Source organism: Aulonocara stuartgranti (assembly GCF_965226115.1).
Source record: "Aulonocara stuartgranti genome assembly, chromosome: 6".
NCBI classification, from domain to species: domain Eukaryota; kingdom Metazoa; phylum Chordata; class Actinopteri; order Cichliformes; family Cichlidae; genus Aulonocara; species Aulonocara stuartgranti.
Genome location: NC_138944.1, coordinates 3690265 through 3716243, shown reverse-complemented (window position 1 = coordinate 3716243; position 25979 = coordinate 3690265). Strand labels below are relative to the sequence as shown.

Here is a 25979-nt window from a genome sequence, read left to right as displayed (position 1 = left end):
TGAAATCCCACTCAGCAGCTCTGTTGTTGCCATATGGTCTTTTTTCCTTCTGAATGCTGGAGGAGAAACGTCTCTGCTGTCACTGCTGCAGCGGTGACAGCAGAGAGCGATGAGCATCAGCATCGAGCCGAGGCACAGCTGTAATAAGGACAGGGTGGGGGTGCAGTTCTAGAAGATTCTGCAGGAATCATACGAGTGGACCCCATTTCACTGGTTTATTGTGGGAACTGTATTACTAAGCTAGGTGGTTAGCCTTCCCTGCCAAAGCCACAACCTGCACACAGTGGTGGGGACTAAAGGGTTTGGGGTGAGTTTTTTGCCCTTTAGTATTCATGCTTGCAGATTACGTGGGAATTTCAAATAACTGTAGACATGTCGGCTTTGCCTAACGCTGCATGCTAATAATAATCATAGGTGTCATTCTCATTCCTTTAGCTACCAGCTATTCAGCTAGTTAGACGTCAACCGGCTGGTTATTTAGAGCAAACGAACTTATGGGCCAAGCGAACTACAAGAAATGTCAGCTATCACAACGTTAGGAATTTGTCAGCCACATTTAAAGTCAGCTCACAACCGTAAATTAAACTTGAGGTTGACTTTTGGCGCAGACAAGCTAACCTAACAGCAAAAGATTTAGCTAGTTAGCGACTTGCTAGTTACGTTATAGGTCGTTTATAGGATGAGCATTGACGAGTCTAACGTCTGCGAACTACGCTCTTCACCCACCATCATCATATTCACACTTTCATAATCACATAGAGCGGTCATTGATGCTATTTACATTGTGACACAGTGAATTTGCCCCATAGATATTCCGCTTATTAAGTTAGCTTTGAGCTAACGTTGATGCTAGTGGACGTTAGCCTGCCTTGTTGCCTGAATCACCATCAGCATCTCTTTGTTTTACGCTATGTTTGAATCTCCCATTTAATCACTGGGGTATATAATGTTACCCTCCTCATAAATGTGTTTATTGCAGATCCAATGACTGGAACAGACTGATTCATCCTCCTCACTGCAGAAATGTCAAGTAAGACACTGGGAGTGTTTGAAACAGTTAATTATAGTCAGGCTCTTTGTAGGTGATGGTATCTAAATGCATCAGACCTGGTGTTCAGTTTATCCATGCGAAGTGATATGACAAGAGTTGTGGAAGTTAGATTGGTCAGGACTGATTCGCTTTTTTTTATTTTTATTAATTTCTTTCCCGAAACAGAGAGACCATCCTATGCCCCTCCACCTCCCCCTGCCCCTACAACTGTAAGTATTCTCAAATATACATCCACACCCATGGGTTTTTATTTAAAACCTTTCATTCTGTTTCAGCCCCAACTCCAGCCACCCCCTGGTTTTTTTTATGTCACACAAAATGGAGATTTTTATTTTGTTTTCAGGTACTGGAGGAAATCACAATCATTGATCAGAAATAAATGCAGTTTAAAAAATACTGGGAAAGACTTTCAAGTGGTATGTGGGATTTATAGCAGATTTGCATGTTTTGTCAGGGCCTTGTAGTCGCTCAGGTGCAGTGACAAATATAGAGCATATTTTATTTTTTTTAGACTTGGTCAAAAGAAAGCAATGCACGAAAAGTGGCACTGAAGAGTGAATGAAGAATAACTAAAACTAATAATTAATTAATAAAAAAGATTTAGTATCAGAGTACATCTTAAAGTAAAAGTACTCATTAAGTAGAATCGTATACATGATATTGATTGTATTGGATCATAATGACGGATTCACTGATATTCACACAGCGTCCTACACAAAACGTGTGTGAATCAGAAAGAGATGGCTGCATCTCTACTGAAATCCAAGGAGCCAAAGTGCAAATAGAGCTACATGAGTGTACAAACACCATCATGAACGATCATAAAATCTCATTTTAGCTTCGTTCATACATGTTGCATTCAAATAAAACATGTATTTGGCTTTCACGTGATTGCCGTAACCTGTGTAGTTTCTGTGTACTTTGTGTGGGAGAACAGGGAAAGGTGGATCTAATGCTGAGAGGTAGTCAGAAATATCAAACTTACTCTTTGCTCCACATTTAGTTAGGATCCAGCTCACGCATATGCAATAAAATGATTGCATCCAAAATATAATTGCATTGAATAAGAAAGCAACATAGAGGAACACAGCATCAGCCCCAGACATCAGTTTTAGTTTTAATACCTCATTGAATATGTTTTAAGTTTTGATGAGGAGACACTTAAGCAGGGTCCTGATTGGGTCTTTTCAGTCACACAAATAAAACCAGAATATTAGTGCTAGGCTCATATAGATTTCATGATGACATTTTTTTCCCCAAGATGTCCTCATGTGATACTTTTAGCAACAGTTCTACCAGATAAATGCAATTTAACATTTGCAGCGTTTGGCCTGTTTTATACAAAAAAATAATCTCATATAATAATAATAATAGGCTTACTGGCAAAAACAGTCTTAACACAGTTACTTAACTTTAAAAAATGTTTGTTTGTTTTTTTAAACAGATTTAACTCTAAATGAATTTTGCCCAGTTGCCCAACATGACTCTAATTTATGCTTCAGGAGTAAAAGATTTCTTTTGAGAGGACCTATCAGAGTCTTCTGCTCTGAATCCTTAATTTTTTATATTTTACTAGCCGTAATTTTCAGCCTGTTAGTGCTTGTTGTTAGACTAAAAAGCCAGACATAGATCAAGGCAGATATGGAACGGCACCAGGCTCAACAGTGAAAGTCTGTTTCTGATTTTACTGTCGTTTGCACTACAGATACATCTCAAACAATATTATTTGAGATGTATCTGTTGTTAAAGTAGCATTAATCACTTTGGGAAGGGGATAAACTTTATTCCTACTAGGAATAAAAATAATTCAGGAGAGGCAAAATTATGGAGACCAGAGGGGAAGAAATCTCCTCCAGCAAATTACACCAAGGACCTTTAGTACAGTTTGTGCTTGATTTTGTTTAGTCACAGAATGATGTGCTGACACACCACTGCTGTATTTTCCTATAGCACCAGCATGAATTCCAGTTTCTTTATTTTTGCATTTTCCCAGCTTCTTTCATTGGTTTCTTTATTATTTTTTCGTTGTCTTGGGCTTTCCCCTCTTCTTCTTTTAGGTCATTTCTCATTCGTGTTTCTGTCTCATTTGTTTCCATCAGCAAATGCCCAACACCACCGGGTTTGTGGGGTACAACCCATACAGCCATCTGGCCTACAACAACTACAGACTGGGAGGGAGCCAAAGCAGCAACAGTCGGGTAACGGTATGAATATTAACATAGAAGAACAAAACAAATAAATAAAGGCAGTGACTGAAAGTATAAGGCAAACCAGAAAAGCTTGCTCTAGTGAAATGAAGACGCTGCAGATGAGGCCTTTGCAAGCTATAAGACTGACTTTTCTTTGTTTGGAGTAAATCAGGTTAGACATAATTTTGCTTTCCTACAGTAGAAACTCATTCCGGTACTGAGACCGAATCAGAAATGATGCATACCATCCCAAACTCCCTCTGCTGCTTCCTTCATACTGCAGACCTGCTAAGAGTCCATCTGTGTCTATTCAAATCCCACCTGCCTTTCAAAGTCTGCATTTCTGACAGCCATGTTAAGTAACCCATGCCATCATGTTGCCATGGCATTAAAGACTTTGCTGCTCGGCATGGCTCTGGCTGCTGAGCAGTAATTTAGTCGCTGCATGCAAGCTGTGGTTGGCTGCCTCTGATAATGGCATTATGTCTCGCACTGAGCAAATCTCAGCTTAAGTGAGATTTTTCTATTTGATTTTTTCCCCCCACAGTCTGCGTTGTTGCAGTGCACTCTGTGGGCTTTCTTCTTCTTGTTTATACCTCCAAACTGTCATCAATGCAATCGAGTTAAATGATAAGAAGCTCCTTTAATGGATCTTGTGTTTAAACCTGAACATAATCACCTGCTTGTAGCGTCACAAGCTTCAGCCTAGCTTAGCTATAGTGTTTCTGTGGATGCCTCGTCACTGCACAGCAGGCGTATCTCAAGGTGACTCTTTTTCCTTTCTTTACCAGAATTCCTCTGGAATAAATATCCCAAAGCCACCCAAGCCTCCCGATAAGCCACTGATGCCATATATGAGATACAGTCGCAAGGTAGGTACAGTGTTTAACTGCTCCCTTTTGCATCATCATGTGCTCAGCTGGAAGAGAGGGATGCTTTGATTTGAACATAGTTTGCATAGTAAGATGTACATTTTGTCTTGGTAGTTGTTTATCGAGGTAGGTGTGAAGCCAGATTAAGCCAGGAATTACTTAGAACTGTCTACATCACATAGTGGGATTTCTGAGCTTGGAAATGCAGCTTAAAGCACACGGCCTCCTCTGGTTTGTGACCTCTCTGCAAAGAGATAACCACCTATAGCCCCTCCAACCCAACCCAACCCCACACCCATGTCTGGTTCTCATCACCAGGTTTGGGATCAAGTAAAAGCCTCCAATCCTGATCTGAAGCTATGGGAAATTGGGAAGATAATCGGTGGCATGTGGAGGGACCTCACTGATGAGGAGAAACAGGATTATTTGAATGACTACGAAGCAGAGAAGGTTGGTTGTTTTACAAGGGGTGTTTATGGGGTTTTTCCTGATGGGTGACAGTAGATGTGTCCCCGCTAGCTGTGGGTCCCTCCAGTCATCATTCCTTCCTGAATAAACCTCTTTCCTCATCTTGTCCTAGATACAAGGGTCCACATTGTTGTGTCTGCTTGCCTTTTCTGTTTCCTTGTCATTCCTTCATCTTTTCCACTGTAGATTGAGTATAATGAGAGCATGAAGGCCTATCACAACTCGCCAGCCTACCTGGCCTATGTAAATGCAAAAAGCCGGGCCGAGGCAGCTCTGGAAGAGGAGAGTCGCCAGAGGCAGTCCAGGCTGGACAAGGATGAGCCTTACATGAGTATTCAGCCAGCAGAGGATCCAGATGGTAAGGCCCCCTGGGCTCTTTAGAGCACTGCCACAGAGTTGTAATTATTGTAGCACGACCACACAGCGTTGCGAGCGCGCACACCCAGAGAATGTGTTATCCCCCCCCCTCCTCCTATAGCGCTACAACCATTAACATCTTTGGTAATGGTACCTTTGAAACGCCATTTCTGCTTTCAAGCTTCCAGCCTGGGACCAAAATTTGCCTTTGTTTTGCACACGTGTTTACATTTTGTAGGTATTTTTGGCAATGGTTAAGACATAATTGCAAAATTTACATTCTTTGCTCTGTTGTTATAAAGCCTGACTGATGCACGCACACACACACACACACACACACACACACACACACACACACACACACACACACACACACACACACACACACATGTTAGACAGAAGCCAGAAGAAAACGTTTGAGTTACACCCACCTCAAGGAAATGATGCTTGTCTGGGGTCTGGCTGAGTTACAGTAGACGATAATGATGCACAGGAAAACTACAGATAAAACCGTTGCTATTTAGAAACACCCCAGACCATAAAAATGTCAAAGCTGGTATCCCAGTGGGCTTTGTTCTTAACAAACTGCACGTACAGCGACGATTAAATAAGATTTAGCTCTCCGGGTGGAGAGAACAGAGATCACTCTTTATTAAAGTCTTCGTGCACTTCTACTCTAAACATCAGTTTGTTGCATTGTTTATGAACATTAAAATGGGTATTTTTGAGGTGCTGTGGTTTGACTCTACTAGAAAATAACCTGAAACAGTGTTCGACGTGGAGACCTTACCTTTTGAGAAATATCCCACACATTAGTGAGACGTCATTTGTGATCATAGAGAAGCTTAATGCTCTCACACGGCATTCGGAGTGGTAATGGTTTCCTGTTTTTGTGTCTTGAGCACCTATGTGGCAAACGACATTCATTTCTGCTCTCTGGAAAGTTTCAAAAGGTGCACACAGAGGTGCACAGCACCAGCAACCTCAGGTGATACCCAGTGAGCAAGGGCGAAGCTTGCCACAACAAAGTCAAAGCAAGTCTGCTAAATGGAAAAATGGCGAAAACACAGGTGGATTGTTGTTAACGGGTAAGAGTAAATGGATGTCTTTTTAAACATGTATATGGAGTATAAAAATACACTGTTTCCAGCAGAATTGCACTGTATTTGTTTCTGTAATAAAGTTTAGTCCCTTTAAATAAGAAATTACCACAAGCAGTAGGTTCCTCAAACATCCCTGCAATAGTCCCTGCTCTTCTCTGAAGCCTCGGTGAACTCAACAGCACCAGGTCTCCACCTGCTGCAAGGCCTGGTTTGTGGGGCCATCGTTCTCGCAGCGGATTTCCAGAGCAGAACAAGAACGACTGCTTCAAGCTGCAGTTTAAGCTGTTGAAGCTGGAGTCTGTCCGATGGCAGGGGGAGGGATTTAAGATGCTTATATTAAGAGCCTTCAATAACTTCCAATGTATAGTCATACATCACGTGAAAACTGTGACTTTATCATTGTCTCACATCGTTGTAGAGCAATTCTGGCAGAGTTTCTTTACAGCTTTGCTTCAGTTCATTCAAGTTTGTGGGCGCTGGTTAATGCACAGGATCATGATCAGGTTGAGGTCTGGACTTAGACTGGGACCACCACCATGCATCTTCATTCTATTTCAGTCATTCTGTCGCAGATTTGCTGCTGGACTAGGGATTTACTTCCTGTTTAGTGGCTGAAATCGGGCCAAGCTTTAGTTTGACTCAAGAATTTTTTGCGGTCTGGTCCTGTGGCTGTAAAAAAACAAGCCCAAATCATCAGCCCCCTACCATCGTGCTGACAGTATGAGGAGTTGTGGTGGTGCTGTGCAATCTGATCAAACGTCTCCACTTTGGTCTCATTATTATTATGTCTCGTGGTTTGTTCAGATGCAACTTTAGAAACTTAAGAGAACTCTACCAAACAAGCCATACTTGTTCCGTCCTCTTCTAATTGCACTACGATTATTATGATTAGATTCAAAGATTCAAGATTCAAAGCATTTATTGTCATATGTACAGAAGACATAGCATTTCTCTGTGCAGTGAAATTCTTCCTTCTTGCTGTCATAAAGACAAATGAGGATAAAAAAAATAATGGAAGATAAATAAGTACAAAAATAAATAAGTGAAGACAAGTGAGGTTTGCAGATGTCGACGTAGATGGATGTACATGTACGTACGCTGATGATTGTTACTTTTATTATTACTACTACACACTTTAAATTTTCTCCTCCGCTCATAGTTCACAAGGTTTGTACCATAAATATGCTACTAATGCTGGATTAATTATTTATTTTTGCTAATCCGATGGTGTTGGAGCTGTGGTAGCAGATTGGTGGTCTTAACGTTGGCTGCTGAAACTATTTTTCATGCATTTTATTTTCTCTGTTGTAGACTTGATGTGGCAGTCATGTGACAACACACTATGTTTTAAACAGGGGAGTATTAAACATTAACGAGTTAAAAAACAAAGCAAAATAACAGATGTGAGATTATGTCGATTAGAGTTTCTGAATGTCGGTTTTGATTAGTTTTCGATTAATTGGCTAACTCTAGTCTGAACTTGGGGTGAAGTTGCTGGGAAGTCGACCCCTGGGAAGATCCTGAACACACCTGAATGCTCCAGACCAGCAAACTTCCAGTGGTGGTTACAGTCGATTACGATCAGTTCATCGGGTGCATGATTAGCAGAACCTGGCTACCACTTTATGCTCTTACTTTCTGTGGAAGGAGACGGTGGATTCCATAGAGTCCTGTAAAAACGTTGTTTCACTCGACCAAATTTCAAGTCCTGCTAAATGTATATGTCACTCTGTGCCAAGCTGTGTGACATATTACAGTTGATTGTTAACTACCCATCAATTCATGTTCTTTTCTTGGCTGCTGATCGAACCTACCATCACAGGGGATGAGACTGTCACAGCTGACAGGCTAAAAGGCAGGTTACACCCTGACTGCATTATTAATCCATTAGTGTTAACTATTTAACTTACTTAATAATTAGTTTAACTACTTAATATTTGTGGTGCTGACTAGCAAACCTTGACTGGTCATGCACGTCATCTCAAAACCTTTCTAGGAACAAGTCTTGCCAGTCAACAGACATTAATTTTAACACATTATTCAAAAATTAATTTAATTGTGTGCTTAGTGGGAAACAGTCAAATCTGATTAAAAAACACATTTTAAATGTCAGAAAACTTTTCAAAGCGTTTTCCACCTGGAGGTCTATGTACAACTCAACAGTTTGTGGTCTAATATAAATTTCCCCACACAACCACAGTTTGTTAATTGCTGAGTACTGAATACATAATTTACTTTATCAGTCAGCGTGAGCTTGTGAAAGCTTTGTGACATTTATGGTTAATTTCCACTCATCTGGGCCCATAAATCACTCGCCGTGCTCATATAGAGGAAATGTTTTGCATACAGCGCAGTCTTGGGATAGGTTTTAATTTCTAATGAAAATCTCTTAGGTGGCTTTAACAAAGCCGTGCACATGCACTGCTGCACTTTGACATCTTAACCTGCACTTAAACATCTTATACACACTATTACACACTCACTACAATTACAGGACTCTACACACTGTCACTTCAACAAATGCCACTTAAATGCTCATTGCACAGTTTTGCACAAACTGTATATACCAGCTTGTCTTAAATTCTCTAAATATTTAATGCATTTTTCTTCATTATTATTATTGCTATTTTTCTGTTATTTTCTTCTTAATATAACTGCACACTTTCTATATGTTCATGTAAAGCTGAGGAGCACGAGCCAAGATGCTACACTGCTTATCTGTACATGACAATAAAACTTGAAATTGAGCAAATTCAAACGACGGTTCAAGTCAAAGCTGTAATCGGTGTCAAAGATGCTTTCAGGATTTCTGTGCATTTATTGGGAATACATTCCCAAATCAGTGGTAACAGGGTAATTTAGCATGAATATTTTCTTCAGGCTGTGTTTGTAGGTTTTTACCTTAATGCACAGTCGTCCTGTACTTACAAGACAACACAGAGAAACATTTACTGATGAATGTAAATTGCAGAGTACGGCTTAAAACATCTGTCCACATACTGTGGGTTATAATTGGCTGCCTGTGCCATTCACCTACTTTGCTTAGGGATGTGTTTGGACATAATGGCATATACTTAGCTCGAACTCTGTATAAATATTGAGCCATATCCTCCGTATGTTTACGCCGTCTTCATACATGTTTGCGTGATTCTGTTTGTATTGTTTACGCTGGTTTTTTGCTGAAGCCTCTTTTGCTTTGCTTTCTGAAAGGCCCATAAACGTGTACGGCAACAACTCAGATGAGTTTCTTGTCTTCAGATTACGACGACGGGTTTTCTATAAAGCACTTGGCCGCGGCTCGTTTCCAACGAAACCACCGTCTGATCAGCGAGATCCTCAGCGAGAGTGTCGTCCCAGACGTGCGATCCGTCGTCACGACCGCTCGCATGCAGGTCCTCAAACGGCAGGTCCAGTCCCTGATGGTTCATCAGGTAGGATCAAACTGGGATGTTTAAACGCTCACTGACGGCTCTGTTTTTATCAGCTCGTTAATTCCTAACTGTGGTGCCTGCGTGTCTTGTTTCCCAGAGAAAACTGGAGGCAGAGTTGCTTCAGATTGAAGACCGCCATCAGGACAAGAAGAGAAAATTCATCGACGCCACAGAGTCGTTCACAAACGAGCTCAAAAGGGTACGGCGTCTTTTACATTGAACTCTGTCATTGCCTACTTGCACGCAAGCTTCACTTTGCGTGACGTGTGCAGCTCTGGTTATGGGCCTTTCTCCATCTGCCACGCAGGCCCAAGCTGCAGCTAACTCCATCCACATGTTCTGGCAATCATATAGCTGTCATCATTCACAATTTGTAGCCTCCATTATAACTGTTATTTTGTGCAATGGGCTGCAGTTCCCGGTGTGGACAAAAGGTGGCGCCATTTATATTTTACAGAGCTTGTTAAAGACAGAACAAGTCTTTAAGTTGACAGACCTGCTGTAGGTGCTCCCTAGACAGCTGTGACATCACATTCAGCCTGCACAAACATGTTAACACCAGAGTTATACTGGTCATGTTTTCCAGTAACTTTTTGTTTCTGTCTTGTTCTTTCTTAGTGTGTTTAGAGCGAGTGTGTTTAGTTTTCACCAGTTTAAGCTTTACAAGTATTAGAATATAAAGGAGGTATGATAACAGGAATTCAGGATACAGATTACAGTACAAACACAACACTTTGTGAATACAGTCAACATCCTGAGTGTCAAAACATCTGCACCAAAGGCTCTGTGACCTGATCCGTGTACTTTCTAACAAGCTGTAATTTTATTTATCCTGCACAGACTTGTTAAAACCACAACCATCACAGGCTTATATTTTCCAGTGAGAACGAAACAGAAATAAAACCTTTTTTTTTTTAAATTCCACAAGTTATGATTGAAGAAGTTCAAAATAAACAAAACACATTTTGTGTCGGCGGCTGACGTCCTAAAAGACTGAAACCAAGGAAAGTGCCTCAAGATTGTTTTTTTTAGTTTTTAAATACAGTGTTTCAGTTTTTGTCAAAGTGTAGTGATTATCTTTATTTCATTTTGCTCAAAAGCTTTCAGGTTTAGTTAACTAACCTTTCAACTCCCATTCTGAGTCATATTTAACCTTCCTGCACTATTTACTGAAGCAACCAGTCTTTTCACTTGAATTTGAAGCAACTTGTACATCTTATATGATGTTTTTGAAGAAACAAATACAATTGACTAAAGACATTTTGCAAAGTGATGCACAAAGCTAACCACATGAGCCGGACGTTTAACACAATGGTACAGGTGTTATATTTTATGCATCGTAGCGCAAAATTCGGGCGTCGCTAATCATGTTGATGAAGCACGTTCAGGGTGCGCAGGAAGCAATGGATGGAAACCGTCTGAGGGGTAGGGGGTGGGAAGAGGAGAAAGACACAAATCAGTAATTTCAGATGCAGTTTGAATAAAGAGTGTGTTTTTGTGCATGGCATGAAAGAAGTAGTGTTTAATGTGAGCCTTGTATGACTTGTGCTATGATTTATTCATGAAAGCAGCCACTTTTACATTCCTCATTTACTTGAGTCATACTACAGAAACATGTGAAACATGTTTAAAACTACGATTTACTGCATGCACTGTTCTGTTTCTCTGCTGCTTCTCTGCCACACATCATAAGTACATCACACTGAAAAGAGTGGTGGGTGGAGGACAGCCACATGAGGTTGGAAAGTCCTGATTTAAATACCCCGAAGAGCGTTGTAGAGAGTGTGTAATGAATGTCAAGTACTGTTGTTTTGCCTGTGTGTGTGAGAGAGAGTTCTGGCAGCGTTGTGTGGTTTATAGAAGAGATAAAACTGTTTTGATGCGTTTGTGGTTTCCAAAAAGAAAATTAGGTTTGTCTTTACAGTTCTGAGAAAACAGTCAGAGGTTTCAAAAATAACTTATTTATTCCACATTTGCTGTTTGTTGTTTTCAGTTGTGCTGCATGAAGGTGGAGGTGGACATGGAGAAGATTTCTGCAGAGATTGCTGCAGCAGAAGAAGCAGCCCGCAAACGGATGGCAGAACGTGAGAAGGATGCAGGAGATCGAGGTGCAAGAGAGGCCCCGACCTGTGTGCTGGCAGAGGAAGACAAACACATTTGTGCAACACATGGCAACAAGCCCCAGCAAAACTCTCTGAGCGAAGGCAGCAACAAGGAAGGCGAGGAGACCGAATCCAGCACTACAGACGCACCAGGTGAGCAACGCTGGACACTAGTCATGGCTTGTGTCCAACGCAACACTCTGAGCAGCTTAATCTGTGGTTTAATAGCCCGGTTTAATAACACGTTTATATTCTGTGTTTCATATATTTAGACTTTTTCAGACTTCTCAATCTTATTTTGAAAGCTCAGTCCTGTCCAGGGCAATGAGATATGCAGCCATCTATCCCTAAACTCACGTGGCTCTGTTTTGAACTGCAGCTAGTCGTTGTTCAAGTTGGTAGGTCAGTCCAACCAACACTGAGCTGCAGGGACCACCATCACCTCCTGCAGTCCACGATGGTGTAGCTCGAGTCTATCGTCAGTATGATATATTTACATGTATCCTTTATATATTGTCACAAAGTGTACATGCTAGTAAAAGCATGGGTCTGTCTGCTTTCATGGCTTACCTCTAGTAACTGAAGCCTGAAAATAAAAGCGGTGATGTAAATGCTGTGAGAGAGGGACAGCGTCCGTCATCATGCTGCAAAGTTTACAAGTGATGTCAGAGGCTTAAAGCAAGGCAAGCATGCATTTTGTGTGTGTTCAGACAGCTGTGCCCTTTGCTCATTCAGCTGCACCGTCTCTGTGTCAAGCAAACAAAAATCTGCTTTAAGGTTGTCAAACAGGTGTTTCACATTGACTTTTTTACCTTCACGAGTTTTTAACAAGCACTGCTGACGTCAGATCTCTCAGAGTTTCCTTTGGTTCCGCCTGGGTTCACTGTCTTGGTCTATTTTAGTAGCAAACAACAGTGTAACAGTTCCTTGATCAAGTTCTGCACCAACAGCTTCGCCCTTCCCGCTGCACCACTGAAAACTGCTACCTTCATTCATGAGCCTCCCTTCAATATGAAAATATGTGAACTATGATTGGAAATGCCATCCCTGCCCCAGAAATGCTGGTTGGAAGATCGAATTAATAATAACAAATACATTTCTTTGATTCAGGGAAGCCAAAGACCTCAGAGGAACCTGAGGCCCACCCCGGCAGCGAAGAGGGGGCGTCAGAGGACAAAGAGAGCGTCCCAGAGGGAGCCATGGAGGAGGGAACCAGCGACAGCAACACGGGTTCAGAAACCACCTCCGCTCAAACGGAAGACGCCACGACTAGCGAGCCATCAGAGGGGCCCAGCAGGGCGCGAGCAGCCCACTGAGTCCGGCAGCGGGCTGCGTGTGAACTGTCAGGCTGTTGGCCGGGCTGCTGCACTCTGACGATTACAGATATTGCACAGTGTCATCTCAGTTGTCAAAGCATATGAAGAGCATTCAGATGGGCTCGATGTTTAACAAGCCTGAGGCCGAGTTCGAACACTAAGGCTCGCAGACACACTCTGAAAAAAAGAAAAGAAAAGAAAAAAACCTGCACTGGAAGCCGACAAAGCAATGATAAAATCAATGGCTGCTAAATGTGCCACAGAAGCCCATGTGAAAGCACTATGTATTCTCTCCACAGACTGCGTTGCCATTTGGAAGAACCCATACACGCCCTCTTCAGCACATACTGAAACATATCTTTAGCACTCTCTATGGCAGAATCCTGACTGTCGCAATTCGACCGTCACACGAAACAAACATTGCTCAGTGTTATATTGAACTTTGTATTGTTGTGTCATTGTTGCTTTTCTTGTTGTTTTTGCATGTTTTTTAAAATGAGTTGTAAAGAGTGGAGCCAAGTGACCATCTCCTCGGCAGGAGAATATTTGTTTACTCTCTGTATCAGTATTACAGTGGCAGTATTGTCTCAGGAGTTCGTAGTCATTTAGTAGTAGCTATTTTTGTTATTTATTATCAGCTTTTTTTAAATTATATTTGTGTATCGGTTGTCCTGGGGCCGGCCCAGTCCATCCGTGAGTATATCACATGATCATCAATGCTGTACAATGCTCAACTACCAGTGTTCTCAAGTTTGCTTGCTGTCAATCAAATCAAAAGCAGTATGCTTAGAACATTTGTGTGTTAAGATCATTATTGTGGTTTTCAACAGAAAGCCTTTAAATGTACCGTAATTGTGTACACAGTGTAACGAGGTTTGCTTAAACATGGATTTTCATAAAAAGCTTGAAGAACATTCATAAACATGCAGTCTTAAAATGAATTTCCTTTTGCATATTTATACCAATAAAACTTTTCTACCCTGAAGGAAACCGCTCGCTTCATTTTTACCCCTCGGCCACAAAAGGTTGTTGAGGCTTTGTCGTCTCCCTGCCGGGCAGGCGCATCCACACCCGAGGTTGTCAGGGATAACTCCAGAACGAAGCATAGTAGGACTTTAGATACCATGGGGGTATCTGCTAAAAATCTCAGACAATTTTGAATCTCAATGACCGTGGCCTAAAGGTCAGAGTTCAAGTTTTCTGAAAATCTTGTTAATGCAATGACTTGAGAACAAAGCAACAAAGGTCTTGATGTTGAATCAACTTTTTGGGAAAGCAACACAGGATTTTGAAATTAATACCGTAGGTATATTTGCTAGAACAGCGGTCCCCAACCAGTCCGTGAGTGGTTTGGTGCCGGGCCATGAGAATTGAGGCTCGGGTGTGAAATTCATGGTTTTCAGGGTTTTTATCGTTAACACGGTCTTTACCCGTGTTGTAGTTGGTTCTTATTTTGAAAGAAATATTTACGCGTTACCATAGCGACCAGAGAGGAGGATGTTACTCTCAATGTTGTTGGTTGTTTCAGGAGCACGCTGCTAATAAAGTTACACAATTACACAGTGAATTCACGTTTATTATTATATTTACAAAATACCACAGTTTTTGTCTCGGTCGTATCATTTTATTTTGTTGTATTTATCCGCGACACCTTAAAGGCCGGTCCGTGGCGCAAAAAAGACCGCTGTGCTGGAAGGCTGAGGATATCACTGGCTGCTGCTGGGATTTGTTATTATGCTTCAGTGAGGGTTGCATTGACAATCCAACACAACGGGCAGCACATTGAACACATTTTATAAGTGGTCAGAAACTTGTAAATAACTCATGAAAGAACAAAGTTACGTTGAAACCAAGCACACCATTGTTTTTCTTGTGACATTACCAATAAGTTTGATGTGTCACATGGCCCTCTTCCTATTGAAAAAACAAAAGTTTTATCCAAGATGGCCGACTTCTAAATGGCCACCATGGTCACCACCCATCTTGAGGAGTTTGCCCCCTCACAGATACTAATGTGCCACAAACAGGACTTTAACATCACCAACCATTCCCATGTTATTACGGTGTATCCATATAAATGGCCCACCCTGTATATTTGGGCTTCAGCTGTATTGAGCTACTAAAACAGCCCAATTTAAAGCCTTCTCTGCTCATTTTCAGCTCCATATTTTTTATTTTCTTTTATACTCTGCTATCTCTTCAAAGTTAACAGTAATCCTTTCTCCTGTACTTAGTCTCTCCAGTATAAACGATTGGTTGACTGATTTAAGTGGCTTAAACCTGCATTCTTTCTGACGACCAGAAGGGGGAGGGGCTGCTGGGACTGTGGTGGCAAAAAAAAAAAAAAAAAAAAAAAGGACATCAGGTTATACAGAAATTTATAGAAAAAGGGAACTTCTGTTTAAGAACTTTAGTTTTGTGTATTATTAAAAAGGTAATTCTGTCATTTCCATTTGTAATTAGAGTCAGAAAGGATATGCTCATTAGATAATGGCTAATGATTTGTCAATCACAAGTAGAGCAGATTGAGTAGAGAGAAAGTGGCAGCTTGTTGTGACAGACTGATTCAGCTCCACAGATACCAAAAAACATGCAATAAAATCTTTATAACATTATTTAACAGCAGAATTCTCCATATATAAACAAAGTCAATTCTTGTCTTTCATCATGTGCAGCCACTTCTTGTGCATTAATTACCTGTATGAAGGTGTGTGTGTTTGTTTCTGATTAAGTATTTTGATGTTTTTGTTTAGCTTTTTTAAACAAACACACCAGATATTTTTGAATTCATCTGCATGCTGCTTTTAAATGCCTTACTTAAAAGGTGTACTGTTTGATGACAGTACTGTAAAACATTCATGGTGCAGAAATAAGAGCTTCGCCATGGCTCACTGCACTTGCATATAGCATTTTCTCCTTTGCACAGTACAGGTAAGGGAAGTGGGTAACATGTGAAGGAATTGTTCTGATTTCCTCTTCCTGTTTTTCATAGCAGCAGTACCCATCATCCTGTTCATCTCCGATCCTGACACAGTAGGTGCTTCGAGTAATGCCACAGATCTGGCAGGAGATTTAAATCTTTGTGCAATGATTTGTAAGGTTTCAGCCTCATAAGATTGGAAACTAATCACCATCCGATTGACAGATCTGATGGTTTCAACGTGAAAGATGATACGGTGCATTGTAACATGCCACGTTTGTACTGTGGTTAGTACTGCCTCAAGTGAAAGCAACAAACCACAATACCGCAGAGAGACAGGTGTGCAGAAAGCTAGTGCAGATCTTGAGTTAAAAAAAAGCAGCTCTGTAGGGTTTCACCTCATGTCCAGCATTAGCCCTGAATGTCACAGTAACAGCAGCAAATGTCAATGAAAGCAAAACTATCTTTCAGTATGAACACAAAACATTCAGAGAATTCATCTGTTTCATTCAGCTCTAAGCAAATGCTGATTATTATCAGGTCAATACGTGTTAGCTCTCAGATTAGTATCTGCCGACTGCAATGTGTAGCTTTGAACTTCAGCCACCCCTTAGGCACAGAATCACTCAAGTTCCTCTGAACTAACATTTGAAATTTTCACAGTGCTTTACGCATCAACACCTACGACTTCTCAGTTAGATACAAGGAGCAAAGGGCTGTGCAAAGAAATGTCAATGTTTGCTAGTAGTGTTAACAAATAATTCAACGTGATCAAAACCACCAAACCTGTGCTTTCTTTTTATTCTATAGATCATGTGTAGTGTTACATGGTAGAGTGACGATTTTGAAGAGGTTATAATCTCTTTATAATAATAATAAAGAGTTGTAGTAGGCAGGTAGGGGTGTGTGTGAGTGTGTGTGAGAGAGAGTTAGGGAAAGAGAAACAAAGAACACCAACTGGCACACACCATCGTAGCTTGAACTCCATCTATATTTCATATGATATCACTGCGCCATTAACTGAAGTTAACTTTTGTGACATGTGGTTTCACTTCACATGTGGTGGTTACCACGTGATGTGGTATCAGGAAAAAAAATTCAGAGACCTGTCAGTGAGAATGAAGGGAAAGCACCATCAAATAGACAGATCCGCGTGTGCAGCGGCTTCACCTACAGTGAACTACCGTCAGCCAACATGACTCCTCTCAGAGGTGAGTAGAGCTTAGAAACATAGTTAAAGGACGTTTGTGTGCGCTGTGATGAATGAATGAATAAATGCAGACAAAAAACAAAAAATACCAAAAAGATTGTGTTTCTTAAATCTCACGTTTTATATTTTAAAACTAATGATAGCTGCTGTGGCAGTTTCATCTACTATTGAACACTTAACATGGACTTGCATTTTTTTAGTGTGTTAAAGCTGCTTTTTTAAATACTAGAGACTTTGATTCAGCAACTTTACAACTACCTGCTTACTGGTGGTAAAATAAAATAATAATAATTGCCTTGCATGGTTTGTTCTAGTATATGTCTGTCGCAAGGTTAGATAAATCACAAGGTTGCATTTGGTGTAATAATCTGGGCAAAGTCGAGTGTAGATTCATCCGCTGCGACAGCCCCTTGGGAAATAAAGGAGCAGCTCAAAGTATCATTTTTGAAGAAGCCCAAATTACTAAAAATACACTAGTAGCATTTAAAAGAACTTACATCAACAATTAGGAAATAGAAGCAGATTTTATTGCGGTTGGTAACACTTGTCTTTAGTTTTAAATATTATCAACATATCAGTAATGTCACAATCTATTAAAAGTCTCATTTATCTTAACAGTTTCACTAATCAGATTTGTGAGTACCACAAATAACTTTCATAAGAAAAAAAAAAGAAGGAACGGAGTTTTCCCCGATGGCCACATGATCAAAAGCCCCGAAAACAGATTAGAAAAGATAAAAGATGTAGGCCAGAAGGGGAAAAACTTCTCAAACAGTCTATGATTGTTTGGCAGTAATAAAGAGTCGTTGCAGTCAAACAGTGAAAACAGTTATTGTCAAGTCTTTTACAAGCATAAAATCCCACACATGTAGACAATGTAACAATAATAGAAGAAGAAAAACAAAGAACCAGCTGTTCTCTTATTTACAGTTGGTCACCACAGCGGATGGATCTGCTGTGACAAAAATGTGACAAAGGATTTGTGTTTCTTCCCGAGCTTTCAAATGTTAACCAGTACTATACTAATAATACTTGACAATAAAGCCAAATATCAAATTTCACTCTGGGTTAAAAGCTGACAAATAAACACGAATTTCATGCGTGTTATAAAGGAAATCACCCTAATACCACCAATTAACTAACTTATTTTGGGTTTGATAGCTTGATTAGTTCAAAAGATGTGATCTGTACCACGCACGCATCTGCTGGATTTGTGTAACTCCAATGCAAACTGTTAGTCATGTGCAGAAATACACACACACATGCACATAGTGAAATTGTTAACGAACATATTTCCTTACAGACGGACAAAAATAATACAATCCAGAATAAGTAGACCATTTTTGAGGTGTCCAGGCCCAATACAATATTAAAAACTAATAACACCCTTCTTTGAATTTTGAAGTAGAAATTTAAAGGTCATTCAGCCCTCTATGGCTTGAGGACCAATTGATTTGGAAGTTGGGTATTATCTGCATAGAAATACATGTATATGGGTTTTCTACTAAACCTCCCTCGCACAGAAGCTGAGGAAGTCCAAAACTAACGTTTGAGCATCTTGAAAAGTCATCGTTTATATGAACACTAAGCTTGTCTCCACAGATCCTATTTCTAAAATAAATAAATAACTAATCTACATTTGTTTTTCAGCTCTCCAGAACTTTCTGCCGACTGTGCTGGTATGGTTAATGACCTCTAAGGTAAGAGAAACACCTCACTGAAGCTCTTCTTCCAGCTGTAAATATGTTTGGGATAAATAGTATTTACCGAACCGCAGTCTTCCCCTGTGGTACCAAGTGCTCCCCCTCCCCCCAGGAAGTGGTGGTGTAAAAGTACAATGTACCAAAGGCAGGTGGCAGGTGTAGTTTTGTCTGATCTGCTCTGTTATTTTACTTTTTTCATGTGTTTTTTGCTCTGTTTTTGCAGCCTTGCTTGTCCGACGATGGAAATTACACAACCACTACATTCACAGATTACAGCTTTTCCAGCTGGGATTATAGTGAGATTCCTGAACTCTGTAAGAAGCACTCCAATCGGCAGTTCCGCTTCGTGTTTATGCCCATCTTTTTCTCCATCATCTGCTTCCTGGGGCTGGCAGGAAACATGCTCATCATCCTCACTTATATCTACTTCAAGCGACTCAAGACCATGACCGATGTGTACCTGCTCAACTTGTCCTTTGCAGACCTGCTCTTAGCCCTGTCCCTCCCCTTTTGGGCAGCCAACTCCATGGTAGAATGGGTGCTGGGTCTAGGGCTGTGCAAAGCCATGTACACCATTTATAAGGTCAGCTTCTACAGCAGCATGTTGCTTCTGTCCCTCATCAGTGTCGACCGCTACTTTGCCATCTCCAAAGCAATCTCTGCTCACCGCCACCGCTCCCAGGCAGTGATTATCAGCAAGTTGTCATCAGCTTTGGTCTGGGTGTTGGCCCTGATCTTCTCTGTGCCAGAAATGGTGTACACCACCATCAATAACAACACCTGCACCCCTTTCTCCAGCAACTATGACCCACTTCGCATCACCGTCCAGGCAACTCAGATTGCTTTGGGTTTTGTCCTTCCTTTCTTGTTTATGACCTTCTGCTACAGCAGCATCCTCAGGACCCTTTACTATGCTCGTAGCTTTGAACGGAATAAGGCCATCAAGGTGATTCTCGCTGTGGTCGCTGTCTTCTTGGTCTTCCAGACGCCTTATAACGTGGTCCTGTTTTGGAACACAGTTCTTACAGCACGCGGAGTACCGATGGACTGCAAATACGAAATCAACCTCCTCTATGCCACTGACACGACCCAGAGTTTGGCCTTCCTGAGGTGCTGCCTGAACCCCTTTGTTTATGCCTTTATCGGTACAAAGTTTCGTTATGACCTCCTGAAACTACTGAAAGAGTTTGGCTGCATGAGCCAGGAGAGGTTCTTTAGGTATACCTGTGGGAGGAGGCGGAGCTCAGTGCCCACTGAAACTGAGACCACCACCACATTTTCTCCTTAAAACAGCGTCCGTGTGGAGGAGTCAGCACCTTCAGCCTAGTGTTACACACCTGCTTACAAAGAGCTATGGACAATATCAAAGCATATGTTTTTATATGTAGATAGCTTAACTGGGACTTTTGTGGAGGACTGCACAAATAAGCTGAACTAAATTTGGCTCAATCTTAATTTTATGTCGCTGCTTGAAAAAAAAGAAAGTCTGAATGACACAAATGGATTTCCAGATGTTTTTCTGCTCTCCTTGTTTTTGTATATTTGTTCTAAGGTAGAATATTTCAAGATGTTTGTGATCTTAAAGAAAAATGTCAACAGTATTAAACACCTTACCACACAGTGTTACAAAAAACAGAAAAGTGCATTTTTAGTTAAAAATAGGTTTGATATACACAGAAGTTTGATCTACATAGATTCTTTTTCTTTTTATCACCTGAGTTTATTTCTGTCTGTATCTGTTAAACAACTTTCATGATCATTTTTGCATTTGCTACAATGTATATTATTTCTGTCTGTTTGTGCTTGTTATTCAAAGCAGGGTATATCAAATCAAACTAAAGCCAGCTGTGTACCTTTTATTTGTACTTTTCTCTGCCATTTGTAAATAGCCCAGATTATCAAAACAAGATTAAATATATTAAAACAAGATTTCAGGTGCACTTATTACATCAAAAATAGCAATGGCATATTCAGAGAAATTACAATTAAAAATGTGCACTTTGTCATACTTCATATGCTAGCTGCACAGGATCTGTTGTTCTTTTTTGTCCTGTATATAGTGTTCCAACACTGGAAGCTCACATTAATCATGGTAATCCCTGCGAGCTAAAAGCTCAGGCTTCAGACGTCTCAATCTTGGCACTCACCTGCTCTCCGATATCAGTTTGCAAGGGGCAGCCAATCAGAAAAAAGATGATGTCAAAGCATGATTCAGATAGCGTATGAAGGTCTAGGATAAACACATAATGCATAGAATAAATAAAGATTATTCTGAATTTTGAATCATGTAAAGTTACTCTAGTATCTACAGTTGTAAAATAATAAAAATATTAAGTTGGAGATTAGTTTGACTATTTCTTATGCAGGGCAGATAAAAAGACAAGTCAAAACAAGAAATACTTTATCACAAGAGTTGAGAAATGAATATGTTACATAAGCCAATCAAATTAAAACAAACACACAAAAGTGATGAGATCAATAAATTTAAATATGCCAAAACAAGAAGCTTAAATCCAATCTGACTGAAGGTACTGAGGTGTGAGATGTGCCGTATCTGTCCCTGTAGCACTAGAGCAGCAACTGATTTTGGACTAAAAGTCTAGTAAGTTGTGCAGAAGGTGGCGAGAATCCATTAACTAACCACATCCCTTCGACACAGCCACAATTGCTGCAGCTGCAATGATTTACTGCTTTAATTACAAATACAAAGTATTAAGTGTCACAGTTAGAATGCAAAAATAGATTAAGGGAAGGATTCTTGCCAAATTTGGAAAGGATACAATTCATCACTCGTTTACTCAAAGTTCAGTTGAGGATAGAAAATAAAAACAAAAGAAACAAAAGAAAGACAAAACAGATGAGTCGACAAAGAGTAACACGGGGCTATTCATGTACAGAGGGTTGATTAAAAAGATGCACAGCTGAAAGGAAAGAGAGACAACACTGACATTTAGGACAGCACTCACAACCACAAAGGAAGGAAAAACAAAGTCAAAATAGAGCAAGACAAAACAGAAGACTAACCTTCAAAATAAAACGGGGAAGTAACAAAAAGACCCACACCAGACGTGGTAACAGAGAGAGAGGAGAAGGCACTGACGAGACGAGACAAAGGAGGAACATAGTGGCAATTACTGAGGGAACTAAAACTACTATAACTAATAATAAAAACCAAGACATGAATCAAAACATCACATAACCGAAACTCATCAGCGGAATAACCATGAAGTATAAATTGGAATTAAAGAATCCGTAACGAGACGAAGAAATCGAAATCCACGACACTGAGTGTGATTACAAGGGTTTGTGGTTTACACAGATTTTCATCTGTTAGTGAGGTAGGTGGCTCTAACCCAGGGGTGGGCAACTCCAGGCCTCGAGGGCCGGTGTCCTGCAGGTTTTAGATCTCACCTTGGGTCAACACACCTGAATCACATGATTAGTTCGTTACCAGGCCTCTGGAGAACTTTGTTGAGGAGCTAATTTAACCATTTAAATCAGCTGTGTTGGTTCAAGGACACATCTAAAACCTGGAGTTGCCCACCCCTGGTTTAGTGCGTGACGCCACCAGGGGTGCCACTGGGGATCTGGGGCCCCATGGAAAAAACATATCACTTTGGGCCCCACCACTTTAACAAAGGAAACCACGGCAACATATAACACATTTTTATTTCAGGGAAGATTGATGAGATATATGCAAGTCATATTTTACATTTTCATATTTTTTTTATGATAATTGATAAATTAAATTTTAAATTTTACTTTTTCAGTGATTGGTGGCTTAAACCAAATACATATAAAATATATGTAAGTTTTTTGGGATGGAAGTGAATTTCAATACTCATCTATAAAATTGGGTAAAATAAATTTTTACTGCTTTAACATAAAACTTAAATAATCCTTCGATTATGAATTTTCAAACAAAATATAGTGAACTAAAATACGTCTCTGTCCTGAGAACTGGTGGAACTCAAATAGGTTTTAATTGGTTTCAGCTTCCTGAAAGCTCTCAGCACCTGCAACAGTCATAAGACAGTGTGGAAAATAAACGCAGAGTAACACACACTTCTCCAAAAACGTTCTATTTAAAGAGTGTGTAGAATGCAAATATTATTTCCCAAGAGGCCTCCTGCAGGTGAAAAAACTTCTTGATGTGAAATATCTCACCTGTTTCTTTAGATATCAGGGCCGGTTCAGTGTCAGGGGTATAAGGAGATGGGAGTGGGGCAGCTAAGCCTGAGCCACAGGTTTGATGTGTTTGGCCTGGCAGCAGGTCAGCAGGTAAAGTACAAAGAGTCTGCCTGCGCCGATTATATGTTAGCTAAAAAAAACAAAAACACATGATTTTCTGTTAGAAATGAAATAAGTTCACTAATCCAAGGAAAGTCGAGCAGGTTGGGGAGGAGAGGATGTTGTCTAAGCTAACATCCATCATGGACAACACCTCCCACCCCCTGCATGAGACTGTACGAGCACTGAGCAGCTCGTTGGGGCTTTGGAGACTTGTGGGTGTTTTTGACCGTAACTCCCATCCTGCAACGTCATCCACGCCAAGCTATATGAAGGGGGATGAGTCTTAGTACACCTGGACAGAAGCGGCAGAATGCCAAACAGCCAACTGTCACACATCAGTGAAAGGGGACAAGGTGAGAGACACTGAGCGATCCAGAAACCACACACAGGCGTTAATAATCATTCCTCGGTAGATTTACCTACTGCAAAAACTGAAAGCTCTCTTAGTCATTTGAGCCTTTACAGTGAGTAAAGCTGTGCTTTTAAGACAGTCAAAAGCACCGTGCTGCAAAGGATTTATAACAAGCTATCAAATCCAGAATGATGTGGAGGTAAATATATAAATAATGCTCAACGAGTTTTGGGAACACGAAGATCAAGAAATGAATCAGCATTTTTATAACACTCTTTACAGACAACTTAAAGGCAGATTAACCCATTAATACACAGAGCACGTCCTTTAATAAGGAATGATGATACTGCAGTGGTTAGGTGTAATAAGGGTGGGCAGGAGTCAGAGTGCAGGAACATTTTGGAGCGGCCCAGAAGAAATCACCTCCTTCTGAATGTCAGCAAGACAAAAAAGATGCTGGTTGACTTCTGGATGAAAAACACTGCGACTACGCCCATCAGCATCAGGTCGAAGCAGCGGACACGCTGGAGGAGCAACAGTGACGCTGTGTACAAAAAGGGTATGAGCAGACTCCACTTGTAAGGAAGCTCAGATCCTTTAAGGTGTGCAGCGAGATGTTGGAGATCTTCTACTAGTCTGTGGTAACGATAGTGCCAGAAACACCAGCAGGATCAACAAACTAATCAGTGAGGCTGGAAGCATCACTGGAGACTCCATGGGAGTCAGGCATCACTGAACAAACTGCTCTCCATCACAGTTTTCTATAAAGCTGTATAATAAATCTTCATTCTGTGAGGTGAACACACTCGTCAAGCATCAGATCCCAAAGAGATTTTTGTATTATACCTTCATGCAGCAGTTTTTCTTACAGTTATAGTGCACATATTATTTATTAACGCAATTTTAACTTCTTTCACATAAACAGGTCGATGGATAGATGCACCAAACCAGGAGCCAAGATTTCAGGGCACATCTGTACTCGTTTCTACACCAAATCATCTGTATAGCGTCTGATATGTCATCAGTGCTTCTTCAGATTGTGTTATCACAGAAAAGCACTATAGGCAGCCCATCTGCAGACCACTCATCATATTTGAAATCATTTTTCCAAATGTGTTAGCACTCCACCATCATTAAACTTTCCTCATCTCTTTAAGTGAGCTTTGAGTTTTCATTTAGAAGAAATTATTGGATTTCACGAGCCTTTTTTTTTTTAGCTTGCTAGTTACCAAGTGTGCATGAGCCTAAATTGCCTAAAAAAAATAATATAGTCATTAATATTTTTTTCTGTAGTTGTACAGTGCAAAAATATATTGTACAGTTGTCGCAAAGCACACCAGTTGGGAACCACTGCCTTAAGCACGCACACAGATGTATTATGGTCGTGTAAAAGTGCTGCAGATAGCAAGTTGTAATTGTGCATTGTCAAAAATACTTACATTACTTTTTAACTCCCTCTCACCCCCAACATCTTCTGGATTAGCTTTTCTTTCTTGTGTCTGCTTCTGCACCCTTGAACTTTACACGTCTGCACCGCATGATCTCACACACACACACACACACACACACACACACACACACACACACACACACACACACACACACACACACACACACACACACACACACAGCTTCAGCACATCCTCTACAGCCTCACGGCGCATATAATTTAATGTGCACACATACAATCAGACAACACCAAGCACCACTCGGGTCTATGTATCGCGCTCTTATGGAACCACACCTTCTTGCATATGATGGATGTGTGATTTTTCTCCTTCGTTTAAGCGTCACACACAGCGTGCAACATCAGCTACACACACACACAACCATGGGTACACTAAAGTGTGCTAGGTTAAAAGGTTAAAGATATTTAAGACCTGTCACAGCTATAGATAAGCAAGTTTCCTAATGTGTTCTCAGCCTGCTATAACTCTAAGCAAAGAGGAGTGGCAATTTTAATTCATAAAAGTGTTCAAGTTATAGATCCAGGGGATAGATTTCTAATAATTAAATGATTTATATGTAACAAAACGTTATGTATTGTCAGCTCAAATGTTGATGACCCCTCATTCTTCCACGTTTTTTTTTTTGTGGTGCACTCTCTGAACACCCTGCTCAGGTTGCTCACTTGTTCTTGGGGGCGACCTCAGCCGTGAACTAAATGAAGAAATGGACATGCTCAATACAGGAGGAACTCAGTGCAACTGACAGTCCACAAATGTAATTAATCAGTACATGAGCGATTACGGACTTGGCAACGCATGGCGTTCCCTTCAGGCCAACCGTAGGGACTTTCTTCTCACGTCCATCACTTCTACTCTTGTCTGGATTATTTCCTAGTTAGCAGCTCACTGCTGAGTGACATTTGAGACACTTAGATGTAGGGGGTGTCCAAATTCATAGGGTGCATCCTCCTGAGGACCTGGCCTTCACGGTCTACGTGGGCCGGGTAGGCCGGAAGTGTGAGGCTGTGAAATTGCATGGTCTAGCCTTAAGATTTGTGTGACCAGCTTTATATCATATAACCCCCTATTGCGGGGCGTGGTCTGCGGTGCCGCTGCAGGGGAGGCGGACGCAACTAAACAGCATCCGCAATCATGCCTTGCCAG

The 25979-nt window shown here is 40.8% G+C and overlaps 2 protein-coding genes across 5 annotated transcripts; both read left to right on the top strand.

The window, feature by feature from the left end:
• Positions 1–12: 12 nt before the first annotated feature.
• LOC309709137 (SWI/SNF-related matrix-associated actin-dependent regulator of chromatin subfamily E member 1-like) lies at positions 13–13873 on the top strand. Of its 4 annotated transcripts, none has more exons than XM_082537607.1 (11): positions 21–307; positions 980–1030; positions 1217–1260; positions 3151–3249; positions 4032–4112; positions 4431–4562; positions 4767–4938; positions 9299–9471; positions 9569–9670; positions 11465–11726; positions 12684–13873. In XM_082537607.1, exons 2-11 carry the CDS (start codon positions 1024–1026, stop codon positions 12887–12889), a joined length of 1278 nt encoding a protein of 425 aa, XP_082393733.1. In that variant the 5' UTR covers positions 21–307; positions 980–1023; the 3' UTR covers positions 12890–13873. The 4 variants fall into 4 exon arrangements, with proteins under 4 accessions (XP_082393735.1, XP_082393734.1, XP_082393733.1 ...); XM_082537606.1 differs by having other exon boundaries at positions 22–307; positions 3151–3255; XM_082537609.1 differs by lacking the exon at positions 4431–4562 and having other exon boundaries at positions 13–307.
• Positions 13874–16834: 2961 nt separating this feature from the next.
• On the top strand, positions 16835–20735 carry ccr7 (chemokine (C-C motif) receptor 7). The gene is made up of 3 exons (XM_082537610.1): positions 16835–17020; positions 18670–18719; positions 18946–20735. The coding sequence occupies exons 1-3, from the start codon at positions 16867–16869 to the stop codon at positions 20008–20010; spliced, it is 1269 nt and encodes a 422-aa protein (XP_082393736.1). The 5' UTR covers positions 16835–16866; the 3' UTR covers positions 20011–20735.
• The last annotated feature ends 5244 nt before the right edge of the window (positions 20736–25979 follow it).

Bases quoted from the DNA above. Each gene is read 5' to 3' on its own strand.
- LOC309709137 (XM_082537606.1), top strand. The intron at 3,256-4,031 runs GTATGAATATTA...TTTCTTTACCAG, and splicing joins GCAGCAACAGTCGGGTAACG to AATTCCTCTGGAATAAATAT. The intron at 4,939-9,298 runs GTAAGGCCCCCT...TCTTGTCTTCAG, and splicing joins GCCAGCAGAGGATCCAGATG to ATTACGACGACGGGTTTTCT.
- ccr7 (XM_082537610.1), top strand. From the start codon at position 16,867: ATGTGGTGGTTACCACGTGATGTGGTATCAGGAAAAAAAATTCAGAGA. The intron at 17,021-18,669 runs GTGAGTAGAGCT...TTTGTTTTTCAG, and splicing joins CAACATGACTCCTCTCAGAG to CTCTCCAGAACTTTCTGCCG. The intron at 18,720-18,945 runs GTAAGAGAAACA...CTGTTTTTGCAG, and splicing joins TATGGTTAATGACCTCTAAG to CCTTGCTTGTCCGACGATGG.